This window comes from Ornithorhynchus anatinus, chromosome 1 (genome assembly GCF_004115215.2).
Source record: "Ornithorhynchus anatinus isolate Pmale09 chromosome 1, mOrnAna1.pri.v4, whole genome shotgun sequence".
NCBI lineage: Eukaryota > Metazoa > Chordata > Mammalia > Monotremata > Ornithorhynchidae > Ornithorhynchus > Ornithorhynchus anatinus.
This window is the reverse complement of record NC_041728.1, coordinates 24,126,644-24,141,513: the sequence shown is the minus strand read 5'-3', so window position 1 is coordinate 24,141,513 and position 14,870 is coordinate 24,126,644. Positions and strand designations below refer to the sequence as shown.

General features: G+C 42.4%; 1 protein-coding gene across 1 annotated transcript in view; it reads left to right on the top strand.

The window, feature by feature from the left end:
- ANKRD31 (ankyrin repeat domain 31) overlaps window positions 1-14,870 on the top strand; it is a 96,499-nt gene that overhangs the window by 50,437 nt on the left and 31,192 nt on the right. Inside the window, exons 17-20 of the mRNA XM_029073141.2 lie at window positions 8,198-8,340; window positions 9,845-10,007; window positions 11,455-11,573; window positions 14,276-14,363. Coding sequence (XP_028928974.1) covers window positions 8,198-8,340; window positions 9,845-10,007; window positions 11,455-11,573; window positions 14,276-14,363 — 513 coding nt within the window. The remainder of the gene's footprint in view (window positions 1-8,197; window positions 8,341-9,844; window positions 10,008-11,454; window positions 11,574-14,275; window positions 14,364-14,870) is intronic.

The following is a 14,870-nucleotide window of genomic DNA, read 5'->3' as shown; positions in this document are numbered from 1 at the left end:
CATGGAATTTAGAGCCTTTGTTCATTTGAGAATGATTGAGGATAAGGGATTTCAACAGGGCCATTTCTATCTCCAGTCATACCCAATAGGTATGACTTTTCTCTCTTAAACCTGAATAGTGCTTTTGACCAGAACCATCAGACACTGGTGTGGGGCGCTCTATCTGTTACTCCTTTGGCCTCTCCCCACTTTATTCTGGCCTTGTTTTTAACATGCAGAGAGGAAAACCATCCCCTTTGCTTATGCAGTAAATCATTTTAACTGGTTGCCAGGGTAGCCATTCACCCAGTTTGTAGCTGGTCCATTCCCTGGCCGGTACTGAGGCAGCCCTGAGTACATTTGTCTGCTATTTTTGTTTTTAAAATAGCAAAAGCTACATAGATTCTGCAGATTTCTGCAAGAACCTGGCCATGTGTATCAAACAATCAATAGTATTCATTAAGTACGTACTCTCACTCTGTGCAGACCACTGTAGGTGCTTGGGAGAGTACCACAAAGTTAGTAGACAGGATCCCCGCCCTCAGAAACCTTGCAACAATCCAGTGGAGTATGCAGATGCTAAAATAAATTATAGGCCAGAGGAAATTATTATAGTGTAAAGATATGTATATAAATGGTACAGGGGTAAGAGCCCAAATGCTTGGAGGATGCAGAAATGGTGAAGTAACAGTAGGGGGAAATAGGTTGGAAAGATAATGATAATAATAATTATGGTATTTGTTAAGTGCTTACTATGTCTAAGCACTGGATGAGCAGTTACTAAGGAAGGCAGTGTGAGAAGCAGCATTGGCTAGTGGATAGAACACAGGCCTGGGAGTCAGAGGATCTGAGTTCTAATCCAAGCACCATCACTTGTCTGCTGTATGACCTTGGGCAAGTTACTTCACTTCTCTTTGCCTCAGTTATTTCATCTCCAAAATGGGGATTGAGATTGTCAGATCCATGTGGGACATGGACTGTGTCCAACCTCTTTAGCTTGTTTAGACCCCAGTGCTCAGTTCAGTTCCTGGGACAGTAAGCAACGGGGACCTGTGATGTCAGAAGGGTCTTGAAGATGAGGAGAGCAGTGGTCTCCCGGATGTGAAGGGGGAGGGAGTTTCAGGCAGAAGGGGGGATGTTGGTAAGAGGTCAGTGGGTAGAGAGATGAGACTGAGGCACAGGGAGTAAATTGGTTTTAGAGGAGCGAAGCGTGTGATCGGGGAGTAATGGAAGAGGAGTGAAGCAAGAGAGAGTTCGGTGAGTGCCTTGAGTGAATTAACGGTCAGGCTTTGATGAGGACAAAATGGGCAAATGGAGGATTTTGAGGAGTTGGGAGGCATGCCCAAAACAGTGATTTAGAAAAACGATCCAAGAAGCCCAGTGAAGTGTGGACTGGACAGTGGGGAGATCAGTGAGAAGGCTGATGCAGTAGTTGAGTGAGGAGATGACAAAGCCATTTGGACTAGCACGGTCGTAGTATGCATGCAGAGAAAAGGGCTGATTCTATGGCTATTGTAAAGAAAGAACCAACAGAATTTGATGACAGGCTGAAATTGGGTTTTGAAAGAGAGTGAAGAGTAAAGGATAATACCATGGTTGAGGATTTTAAGGTAGGCATGGTGGTAATGTCAACAGTGATGGTTAAGATAAAGTAAGGTGGACAAGTGGTCTTGGGATGAGGTCAGTTCTGGACATGTGGACTTTGTGATGCCAATGAGACATCCATGCCTGGAGGCAGATGTGAGACTGTATAAAAGGACATAGGGTTGGGTGTGGACAGTGATGTAGTTTGGGGATTTGAGATGGTAGCTGAAGCCATAGAGCAAATTTAATAATAATGTTGGTATTTGTTAAGCGCTTACTATGTGCAGAGCACTGTTCTAAGCTCTGGGGTAGACACAGGGGAATCGGGTTGTCCCACGTGGGGCTCACAGTCTTAATCCCCATTTTACAGATGAGGTAACTGAGGCACAGAGAAGTTAAGTGACTTGCCCACAGTCTCACAGCTAGGGAGTAAATTTAGTTTAGGAATTGAAGGGGACCCAGAACTGACCTTTGAGGGACACCCAAAGTTATACAGTGGGAGGCAGAAGAGCCAGCGAAAGAGACCAAGAAAGAGCAGCCAGAGAGTTAGGAGGAGAACCAAGAGAGAATTGATGTTTCCAGGAGGAGGTGGTCCACCATGTCAAAGGCAGCCAAGAGGTTTAGAGAATTAGGGCAGAATATAGTCTATTAGATTTGGCTAGAAGAAGGCCATTGATGACCTTGGAGAAAAGAGTTTCATTGGAGTGGAGGGGCAGGAGTCCTATTGTAGAGGGTTAATCAGGGAGTTAGAGGCAGTGGGTATAAACAACTCATGCGAGGTATTTGGACAGGAATGGGAGGAGGAAGATGGGGTCATAGTTGGATGTTGCATTGGGATTGAGAGGGGTTTTTAGGATAGGGGCCACATGAGTCTGTTTGAAAACAGAGGGGAAGGAGCCATCAGAGAGGGAGCAATTGAAAATGGTGGTGAGGGAGGGAAGAAGAGTGGACACTAATGTTTTTTGATATTCTGTGACGGGATGGGGTTGGAGGCACAAATGGAGATCTCTTGAGAGCTATCCAGGAAAGATGAGAGTGAATGCAGGGCAAGAGGGAGCTGGCAAGGTAAGTGGGAGATTTAAGGGAGGTTTCCCTGTGGGGCTCACAGTCTTAATCTTAATCTCCATTTTACAGATAAGGTAACTGAGGCACAGAAAAGTGAAGTGACTTGCCCTAAATCACATAGCTGACAAGTGGCGGAGCCGGGATTAGAACCCATGACCTCTGACTCCCAAGTCCGTGCTCTTTCCACTAAGCCACACTGCTTCTAAATACTGTTAGTACTAATCCTATTGCTCTGTGGGGAGAGATGCCCCACCAGAGGAGGAGCTAGCATGCCTACATAATTGTGTTGTTAGTGCCTCTGCCCAGACTTTTCCCCAACCCACCCTGTGCCCACCCCTTTTTGGCAGTGCATGGCCTGGAATCAGGAGGAACAGAGAATGATGAACTTCCTGTGTTGTCCTCTTTCCTCCCACACGAGCATGTGCTGGGTATCCAACTGGATTGGGAAGCAATGGGGCATAGTGGAAAGAGCCCCGGCTTGGGAGTCCGAGGTCCTGGGATCTAACCTGGCTCCCTAACTCGTCTGCCGTGTGACCTTGGGCAGGTCACTTAAATTCTCAGTGTCTGTTTCCTCATTTTGTAAAATGGGGATTCAATCCTGCTCCCTCCTACTTAGACAGTGCGCCCATGTGGAACAGGGACTGTGTTCAAAATGATTATCTTGTATCCACCCCAGCACTTAGAACAGTGCTTGACACACAGTAAGAACGTAACCATTATTATTATTATTATTATTCTAGTTCCACCTTCTTCTGATCATCCCATACGGAGAGGGACAAGTGGTTTGAACAATATAGAGTTTCTCCCATGCCTAAATTACTCCCTAGTAGTCAGATATGCTTAAAGGGCAAGCTATCTTATTCCCAAGGTTTAGTTTAGGGTTATTTAATTTATGGCCTGTGACAGAGATTTCTCTTTAGGTTCTGCTATATACACACACACACAAACACGAGAAGCAGTGCGATCGAGCGGAAAGAGTATGGGCCTCGGAGTCAGAGAACCTGGATTCTAAACCCGACTCTGCCACTTGTCTGCTGTGTGACCTTGGGCAAGTCACTTAACTTTTCTGTGCCTCAGTTCCCTCATCTGTAAAATGGAGCTTGAGACTGTGAGCCCCCTGTGGGACAGGGTCTGTATCAACCCAATTATCTTGTAACTACCCCAGCGCTTAGAACAGTGCTTGGCACATAGTAAGTGCTTACCAAACACCATAATTATTATTAGATCATGAAGATTAAAAAGATAGAAAAAGAGGAAATTAACCACAGAAAGAGGTAGGACTGAAAAGAAAAAGGGGGTTAATGCCAGCTCCTTATCCACCCAGGAACGACTCTTCCCTTTACAACTACATAGGCCACTAATGGTTAGGAAGGAGAAAAAGCATGGAGGGAATGGTGTTAGAGAGAGAGAAATGGAAATGTATGTTTTGGAGTAGGGGAGAGATTCATGAGAGCAATCACTAAGAGGAATTTTAGGAACAAAGTACATTGTCTACTCCACACTTTCTGTTTTCCTAATCTCCCCGCAGAACTTTCTGTTCCGCTTTTCAGTTATACTAAAGGAAACTGGATGGGAGAGAAAACATTTGTAACAATAGGGTTACAGACTCTACTGCCTGTGATTCCTTTCCCTCCCAAAAAGATGTTTGTGTAACATATTGCTTATGCAATGGAAAACTGTAGAGCAGATTTCTTGCTTATTTGGGTGCTTTAGCAAATGACAAAAAAAAAGAGTTGGAGTGAAGTTACTAGTCTCTAGAATTCTAAACCCCTTTCAAGGAAATTTCCCAAACATCATCAGGCCACTCTTTGTTTTACCCAGCACAAGTACAGAAAAGTCTTAAGTTCATGCCCTACACAAAACTTTTCCATTAAACCTGGTAAGCCTGATTGTTGTAGTGTAGTGCTGGGTTGGAAAGAGAAAATGTACTTCTGGGATGCCAAAGTAAGAAGAGAACATTTATGCACTTATTAGACTCAACCTTATGAGAGTTCTGCGATCCATTCTAGGCTGCATAGCTAAAACAAAAGGTCGAGAACTTGTAGACGGTTCAGAACAGAGAGGGGGAAAGATCATTAAAGGTTTAGGAAATAAAATCTATAAAGAAAGTTTAGAGAGACTGGGATTATTTCCCTTATTTATGAGAAGGCTTTAAGTAGTCTTAGGTCTTCAGGTTGAAGAATTGAAAGTATGGTGTTTAGTAATCAATTAAAAGTATTTACTCAGCAGCTGCTTTATGCAAAGCAAAATATGTAAGAGAAGCAGCGTGCTGTAGTGGATAGAGTACGGGCCTGGTAGTCAAAAGGACATGGGTTCTAATTCCGGCTCCACCACTTGTCTGCTCTTCGACCTTGGGCAAGCTGCTTAACTTCTCTGTACCTCAGTTATCTCATCTATAAAATGGAAATTAAGACTGTGAGCTCTATGTGGGACCTGGACTGTGTCCAACCTGTACCTTGAATCTACCCCAGTGGAAGTTCCTAACACATAGGAAGTGCTTAACAAATACCATTTAAAAAATAATAGCAGGGTACTAAACACTTGGGAGAGTACAACAGAGGTAGAAGACACAGTCCCTCACAACAAGGAGCTTACAATCTAATGGGGGAGATAGACATAAAAGAGTTTACAAATAAGAGGAAAAAGTGAGCCAATATAGTATGTAAAGAGGTACATAAATTGCGATGAGAAGTTGTGAGTGCAGAGGGTTTCATTCATTCAATCATATTTATTGAGCGCTTACTATGTGCAGAGCACTGTACTTGGAAAGTACAATTCAGCAACAAATAGAGATAATCCTTACCCACAGTGAGCTCACAATTTAGAAGATGCAGAGTGGCATAGGGGAAAAAGTACAGACCTGGGTGTCAGAGGCCCTGGCTCTAATCCCGGCTTTGCCACTTGCCTGCTGGATGACCTTGGGCAAGTTACTTAACTTCTCTGTGCCTCAGTTTCTTAATCTGTGACATGGGGATTAAATCCTCCTCCTTCCTTAAACTGTGAGCCTCGTGTGAGACGAGGGACTGTGTCCAACCTGATTATTGTGAATTTATTCCACTGCTTAGTATAGTGCTTGGTATGTAAATAACTACTTAATAAATGCCTTAATTAGTATTATTACTCTTAATATGATGAGGGTCACCTGGGGAAAAGAAAAAATAATCAGGGAAAGCCTTCTAGTGGAGATGGGGTTTCAGATGGTCATTGAAGATGGGTGGTGATCTGGCAGATTAGAAGATAGAAGGGGTTCCAGGCAGAAGGAAGGACATAAACCAGAGGTTAGAAGCTGGAGTCTAGAATGAGGCAAAGAGAGAAGCTGAACTTGTGAGGAATGGAGAGTGTGAGCTGAGGTGTAGTAGGAGCTGGTAGAGTGCCTTAAACCCAAGGGTCAGGAGTTGCTGTTGATGTGACAGTGAATGATGATGATGATTATAGTGGCATTAACCCCTTATTATATGCCAAGCACTATAATAAATGCTGGGGTAGGTACAAGATAATCAGATCTGACCCAGCTACTATCCTCCATAAAGCTCACAGTTTAGGTATTTAATCCACTTTACAGATGAGAAAACTGAGGCATAGAGAAGTTAAGTGAGTTGCCCAGGGGCACACAGCAGGTAAGTGGCAAAGCTGGGATTAGAACCCAGGTCCCCTGACACCCAGAAACCCAGGAAAACTTGTGTTTTTAAACATAAGTCTTGGGTTAGACATAAAATAACCAGATTGGACACAGTCCCTGTCCCACGTGGGGCTCACAGTTAAGAAGGAGGGAGAACAGGTATCTTAGAGAAGCAGCGTGGCTCAGTGGAAAGAGCATGGGCTTAGGAGTCATAGGTCGTGGGTTTGAATTCCGGCTCCGCCACTTAGCTGTGTGACTTTGGGCAAGTCACTTAACTTCTCGGTGCCTCAGTTACCTCATCTGTAAAATGGGGATTAAGACTGTGAGCCCCACGTGGGACAACCCGATTCCCCTGTGTCTACCCCAGAGCTTAGAACAGTGCTCTGCACATAGTAAGTGCTTAACAAATACCAACATTATTATTATCCCCATTTCACAATGAGGAAACTGAGACACAGAGAAATCAAGTGATTTGCCCCACATCACCCAGCAGGCCAGTGGCAGGGCTGGGAAAAGAACCTGTCTTCTGACTCCTCAATCCACTGCTCTTTCCTGATGGTTTGGATGGTAACCAGCTATTTGTTCTTCATCTCCCCTGAGGAGAGAACAAGAGGGAATGAGTTGGAGTTAGAGCATGAGTGAGACATCACCAAAGAGATGGATTATTCAACACCAGAATAGTTTGCCAAGCAAAGATGATAACCTCTTTCCTTCTCATAACCTCTTTCCTTCTCTTGATTTTCTTAATAATAGGAGAGGTTCTCATCTCTCTGGAGTAGTTCAGGTTGGGCCTGCTCAAAGGCAGGAGGGTGGATAATAGGACTGTTTTTAAGAGCCCTTCCAGTGGCCAAATTCTGGCAGGACCTTGGTTACTCCCTGGAAGTTAAGGGATTTCAGAGCCTCCAACCATAATCTAAATGACTTCCATGGCCTGATTCAACTTCTGGGTCTTTCCAAAACCATTTCTTCTCCCACCCGCTGTTACAAAACCGAAAAGGTAGATTGCTGATTATAAAGAAAGCTCTGTGAAATCTGAATGGGAGGCAACCAATCCCCTTCAGGGCCCCCTTTATTAGTTTTCATTTCTTGAATTCAGTTTAGCTACGTACATATATATTAAGTGCTTACTATGTGCTAGGCCCAGGGTTAGATAGAAGATAATTACATCAGACAGCCCCTGTCCCAAACAGTGTTCGCAATCTAAGAAAATCTGAAGGTAACTCTCAGAGTCGGGGCATTTGCCCACCTCCTTGTTTAGTGCTTTACAGTAATCTCACAGCATTTAGGACTGGGGAAAATAGATCTTAATTATTCTTTTTGGGCCCCATAAGCCTTCTAGTATTGTTATTTTGAGAAATTTAGCTGAGTTGAAACTGACAGAATTCACCTGCTGGTTGGTTTTATTGGTTTTCCTGTTTTGCAAGAACTCTGCTTTGAAATGTGTGGTAAAACAGCATTTCTGATCAGGTTAATTAATTACACCGAAAAAGCAGCTTCAATTTCTTAAAAGCTATTAATGTTTCTGAGGGATTTTGTGTTTCACATTCATTATATGCCAAAAAAAATTCAAGACTAGCCACATGAATTCAGAAGAGTACTAGTCACTACAGTGCTTATTCTGTTTATGACTCTCAGACCCTTTTTTACTGATATTTGTGAAGTGCTTGCTCTGTGCCAGGCATTGTACCACACACTGGGGTAGATACAAGATAGGTTGGACACAGTCCATGTCCCACCAAGGGCTCACAGTCTTAATCCCCATTTTACAGATGAGGTAACTGAGGCACAGAAAAGTGAAGTGATTTGCCCGAGGTCACACAGCATACAAGTGGCAGATCCAGAATTAGAACCCAGATCCTTTTGAATTTCAGGCCTGTGCTGTAACCACGAGACCACGCTGCTTCTCAAATGATACGTGAATGAAAACTTGTGTCTTCTTCATTTTGTTAGGTCGGACAGTACTGCATGAAGCCTCTAAGAGGGGATTTACCGAGATCATCATAGAACTGTTGAAAGCTGGGGCAAACGTTAACAGTAAAGACCTGGATGGGATCTCACCCCTACATGATGCTGTTTTGGGCAATCATTTAAAGGTAAAATGCTTATTACCTTTCCATTTTTGTACTTCTCAAGAAAACAGGGAGAGGAAATAAGGTTCTTTTAGATAGAGATCTAAAGCAAGCAGTCTGTTGGAAATTACAAATGAACAGGAGAATTTGTAGGTTAATTTAAAAGGCAATATATTTTCAGATGAATTATATTCCTTTTAGGTATTTATAGAACAAAGTACAGCATTTATCAGTCAAGCTATGAAGTCTAATATAATCGGATAATCAACGCCACATCTTACTAAGTCCATCTTTGAGCGACAGCAAACTCTTGAGACCTAAGAAAATTATGAACCCCGAAACTTAACATTCAGGAATCACTTTGAATATATAGATAAACTTAGTAAAATAAAAATATCCCAAGCAATTCTCCATTCAGTAGGAAATGCTTGCATATATTCAATCAATCGTATTTTTTGAGCACTTACTATGTGCAGAACATTGTACTAAGCACTTGGGAAAGTACAGTATAACAGAGTTGGCAGACACGTTCCCTGCCCACAGTGAGCATACGGTCTAGAAAGGGAGACGGACATTAATATAAATACATAAATTATAGATGTGTATGTAAGTGTTATGGGGCCGAGGGAAGGGTGAATAGAGGGTGAAAATGGAAATGCAAGGACGATGCAGAAGGGAGAGGGAGAAGAGGAAATAAGGGGCTAATCGGAATTAGGATGGATATTCAGAACTAGAATATAGTTTGAAAACAAGTTAAGATCTTGAGGTCTGAACTCATGTCTTTCCCAGAAAGCAAACGAGGAGAGACTTTTTGGTGTTAAACAGTTGTGAATATAAGTATTTGACTTTTGACATTAGAAGTCAGTAGTTCCTAATGAGGTATTTTTTAAATGGATATCTGCCTTCAAAGAACCCGGTCGGAATTTGGTTTTTAATGAACGTAGCAAAATCATTATGTGTTACTTAGTGAAGACTTAAATTTTCCTATCAGCCGCCAATGTGGATCAGTGCCTGAACTTGTGCCTCTTGGCCTTGGGACTCGTTTTTTTTGAACCTTCAGAAGCCGAAGATGATGCCACTAACTCATGTGTTCAAGAAGAGTAGAAATGATAGGAATGGAGGAATTATTCAAGGTGACAAATTATGGGAACATGCCTGTAGACGCTAAGCTCCCTGTGGGCAGGGATCACATCTACCAACATTGTTGTGTTGTATTTTCCCAACCGCGTGTACAGTGTTCTGCACGCAGTAAGTGTTCAAAAAACAGTTGATGTGAAATTGGAAAGGGAAAGATTAGCCAGAAATGAGAAAGAATAGATATGGCCAAAAGAGTGAGCCTCATGAGACTGCAATGTTTAATCCCGTCAATCACTGTATAATTTAAAAACTGTTTGTAAACTGTTTGTGTTCCTCTAAGTACTTGATTGACCAGAGATTCATAAGCCCAGTCTTTTTTAAGCTTTTCAATATTGTGATGTTGCAAATAATTGCTGATATGCTGCTACAACACTGAGCGAATATTTTCTAGGCCGCTGAGATTCTGCTGCGGTACAGAGCAGATCCGAAGCAAAAGGATGACAATGAGAGAAGTGCTTTGGATGAAGCCACTGATGAGAAGATGAAGATGTTGTTGAAGTCTTTTGGTCCTCATGAGACTAGAAAATCTAGTAATGTAGGCTCCACTGATCCAGGTGTGTGGGTTTTTTCTCTAAAGATTCATACTCTTATTTAGTAAATTGAATTTACACCATGCCACTTCATGGAGTCAGAGAGCCTGGGTTCTAATCCCGGCTCTGCCAATGCTCTTCCAGTTGCTTGCTGCGTGACTTTGGGCAAGACACTTAACTTCTCTGTGCTTCAGTTTCCTCAACTGTAAAATGGGCATTCAGTATCTGTTCTCCCTCCTACTTAAGACTTTGAGCCCCCATGCGGGACAGGGACTGTGTTCAAACCTAATTGACTTATACCAATCCCAATCCTCAGAACGGTGTTTGTCACATAGTGAGCGCCTAACAAGAACCATAAAACAAACAGCAAACACTTCTAATATGAATTGATTCACATCAGATGGGTATTTCCTTCATTTGGAAAGTCGTGGAGGGATTTCTGGAAAATGAGCATTACCACATTTGGTTATAGTTCTAGGTCTCTGGCCACCAAAGAGAATCATTTTTAGTCATTGGATCTGAGAACATTAAAATAAAATCCAAATAATTACAACCTCATTGTTGAACTTCTTCCTAAATAGGCAATTTGCATATATATTTGGCCTCTGCCATCCACAATTCAGTATCTACAACCGGAATTTTTAAGTAGGGCATAATTTCATATAGATTGTGAATCTTTGGAACCAATTTCTCATAAAGGAGATATAACTAATTTGCTTGAAACATTTCATCAGTAGAGAAGCAGCGTGGCTCAGTGGAAAGAGCATGGGCTTTGGAGTCAGGGCTCATGAGTTCGAATCCCAGCTCTACCACTTGTTGGCTGTGTGACTGTGGGCAAGTCACTTAACTTCTCTGTGCCTCAGTTCCCTCATCTATAAAATGGGGATTTTAGCCCCACGTGTGAGCCCCACGTGGGACAACCTGATTCCCCTATGTCTACCCCAGCGCTTAGAACAGTGCTCGGCACATAGTAAGCGCTTAACAAATACCAACATTATTATTTTTAGAATGTATGTTTTTGCTGAGCAAATTTTTTTTTACCACTCGATTAAAATGTTTTTAAGTCTGTATAATTGGCAGTTAAATGAGAATGATGAAACTATTTCCCTACATCTGACTCTAAAACCAATTCTCAATTATTTATGGCTGGAATCTGTGAAAAATGGACTATTCCAGCTTTTTCTTGCTCCTCCCTGACATGCCTCTGCTGGCTCTGTCAGTGATCATAGTGCTCTGCACATAGTAAGAGCTCAATAAATACTATTGAGTGAATTAGCACCTCTGAAGGAGAAGGTGAACAGGGGTTGGAAGAGGAGGTGCAACTTAAATCAGTCCATCGTGTTATTTGCTTGGAATCTTGAAAGACTTAATAGGTGAAATTGTTGGCTAAAATCCAGCCTCCATTATGAATCAGTGGAGACTTGTTTGTATGAGCCGTTATGCTTTCTGTTTTGGTTTTGGTTTTTCTCAGAAGGGGAGGAAACATCTAATAGGTCAAGAAAATCACAACAGTGCTATTGTCATGGCTCTACAGATGTTGATCGACCTTCATTTTCACACCAAGACCAAATGAGAAATACATCTCCAACAGTGAGTAAGATTCTTAGCCACACGGTCATGAGGAATGAAAATGCCATTCCTGTTGTGCCAACCTTTCTTGTTGACAGCAATGATTGAACTGTAAGGGCAAGGTGAACATGTTATTCTCTCTCAAACGAGGATGCAGTGTTCTAGAACTTTAAGTCCTTGAAGGGCTAGGTGGCAAGGCAGCACCTATTATGTTGTGTTCTCTCTCTTATGGTTGTCAGGCAATGCAGAGTTTTCTTTACAACAAATAATTAGGTTTTTTTTATGACTGACTTTGAACTAGGTAGAGGTCACCTGCTGTGCCCAGCTTCAACACTTACAGGGCTGCTAGTGGAACTTTCTGATGTTTAAAGGGATTTTAACCTAGTCTGTTACCCTGTAGTCCCAGCTGTGCGTGGGTAAATCACCTGGGTTGGGACATTTAAGGACAAGCCCACTCCTAGAGAAGTGGGCTCATTCTACTTCAGACCTTTCATATCAGACCTTGGGATGCTCATCATCTCTTTAGGTGAACTGAACTGTACTGTGTGGAGAATAGCTCCCAAAAAAGCAGAATGATATTAAAGAGCATAGTACTTTCAAAAAATACAAGTAGGAAACACTGGAACTACTTGGGTTTCTATATGAGGTCACAGCCCTAGAAATAATTTGTTTTAAAAGACCTGTGGTTAATGCATATCATAACAAAAATAATAATAATGATTGTATTCATTATTAAGTATTATTGTTATGGTATTTATTAAGTACTCACTGCATGGCACACACTGATATGAAATAATTCCAAGGTTAATAGAGAAGGAGGAGCCAAGACAGATATGATGAAAAGAGAGATGCGGGCATTTAGCAGATTCAAAGTGAATTTTCTGTGCACCACGTCAACAAAAATAACAAATACGTTTTGAGGCTGTCTCTTGCAAAGATAATAGATTCCCCGGCTAAGAAAGCAGTATGAAAGTGATGAACAACCAGTATTAAAAGATTAAGAAGGGAAAGGTGGAGGGGTAAGGGGGTGAAAGGGAGAAGGAAACAGAAATGAAGGAGTATATGCTAGGTGACACAGTAGCTTTATTTCTATACTTAGCATTGATGTACATATGCACTGTCAGTGAATCAGTGGTATTTAGTGAGTGCCTCCTCATGCAGAACACTGAACTAAGCACATGGGCGAGTACAGTAAATTTAACAGACATGTTGCCTGCCTTCAAGGAGGTTATATTCAAGTGTCGGGGGGGGGGGGGGTACAGGTGCTAAATTAATTTACAGATGGGGAAGACGGAAAAGGGGATATGTATATGAGTTGGTGCTTAAGCAGTAGGGTTTGTAAGATGCATACGTAATTGGTTCAGGAAATACCGCTTCCTGCTATAACCTTCTTTTTGTTTCTCTTCCGATACGTAAATAATTAAGCTTACTGCGGGCAGGGAATGTGTGTCTTGCTTCTGTTATGTTCTGCATTCAGTAGGCACTCCTATAAATACCACCAGTTGACTGATGGGAGTGGAAGAGGCAGTGAGCAATGACAGATAGGAGACATAGAGGTGGTGGACGTTAGGTGAAAGTAGAGTAGGAAGAAGGTAAGGAAAAGGTGATTACTTAATAGACTTTTAAAAAAAAACCCATATCTGCTTTCACAACTCCAGTCTATGTATACTAGCAACTCTTCAAACAATAATAATGATGGTATTTGCTAAGCACATACTATGTGCCAAGAACTGTTCTAAGCGCTAGGGTAGATAAAAGGTAATCAGGTTGTCCCACGTGGGGCTCACAGTTTTAATCCCCCTTTTACAGATGAGGTAACTGAGGCACAGAGAAGTTAAGTGACTTGCCCAAAGTCACACAGTTGATGAGTGGCAGAGGCGGGATTAGAACCTTGACCTCTGACTCCCAAGCCCGTGCTCTTTCCACTAAGCGTCGTATTTACTGAGCAGTTACCTTGAGCAGAGCACTGAACTAAATACCTGGGAGAGTAATAATAATAATGTTGGTATTTGTTAAGCGCTTACTATGTGCAGAGCACTGTTCTAAGCACTGGGGGAGATACAGGGTCATCAGGTTGTCCCACGTGAGGTTCACAGTTAATCCCCATTTTACAGATGAGGTAACTAAGGCACAGAGAAGTTAAGTGACTTGCCCACAGTCACACAGCTGAGAAGTGGCAGAGCTGGAAGTCGAACCCACGACCTCTGACTCCGAAGCCCAGGCTCTTTCCACTGAGTCATGCTGACAGTATAACAAAGTTGGTAGACATATTCCCCACTCACAATGAGCTTACAAGAGGACTAAGTGTGTAGTGGGCAGTACCCCCTGCATCCCCCTCGAAACATTTCCATTTATCTTTACTTTTATCCAAACATAATCATAGGTGTGTAATCTCCTCTAGATTGTAACATCCTTTTGGGCAGGGAAGAGGTCTGCCAACTGTCTTGTATCATACTCTCCCAAGCGCTTAGTACAGTGCTCTGCACAGAGTAATCGCTCAATAAATACCACCGATCGATATTTTCGTAGCCGCCCACGGCAGTGTGGGGAAGGCTTGGGTACAGTTGGGATCTTGGAACCCAAAGGGAGCCGGTTGCCTCCCCCTCAACCAAGGACACTTTATTTACTCAGTTCTTATAGTTCCTCAATTCCTTTCTGAATTCCCCCATCCCCCGCTCCGCCCTCCGGCCCCCTCTGAAGCTCATAATGTTTGTGTCCCTTAGCATGAAAGCATCAGTGCCATTTTACAAGACATTGCAGAGAAACAAGAAAACCTACTACAGTTTGAAATAAGAACTCATGAAGACTCAGGTAACTTCATTAGGTTCAGTGAGAGACTTTTTTCTGAAATAATGGTAAATCCTTGTGTGAGCCTCGGTAACAGGTCTCGATAAGAACTCGATGTTTGCTTGTAAAAAAAATGTACAAATATAAGGCCTTATTGAGCTGACCACATAGTTTGAAGAGTGTCTCTGTCTCTCTCAGTTGAGAAAATATTTGAGTTTCACTGATCCAGGAGAGGGAGAAAGTTAATGAGACCTGTACCAGCAAACAAAATGATTTGAGAAGAGTGATCACCTTAACCCAGAAGTACAGTACTGGTGATTCATAGAGTCTAGGAACCCGGGCCGGGAATATGTGAAGTTAACAGAGATATTGATTCGCTGGGGAGATAAAAAGTATCGGATGCTATCTGGAGGCCAGTATGCTACTCGTCGGCTTCTCAGTTCAAGCAGGGTAAGGTAACCAAAGAATGTTGGAAATAGAGACGGCACGGCTCTGTGAATATAGGGTATCTTCATCATTTCTTGATGTATA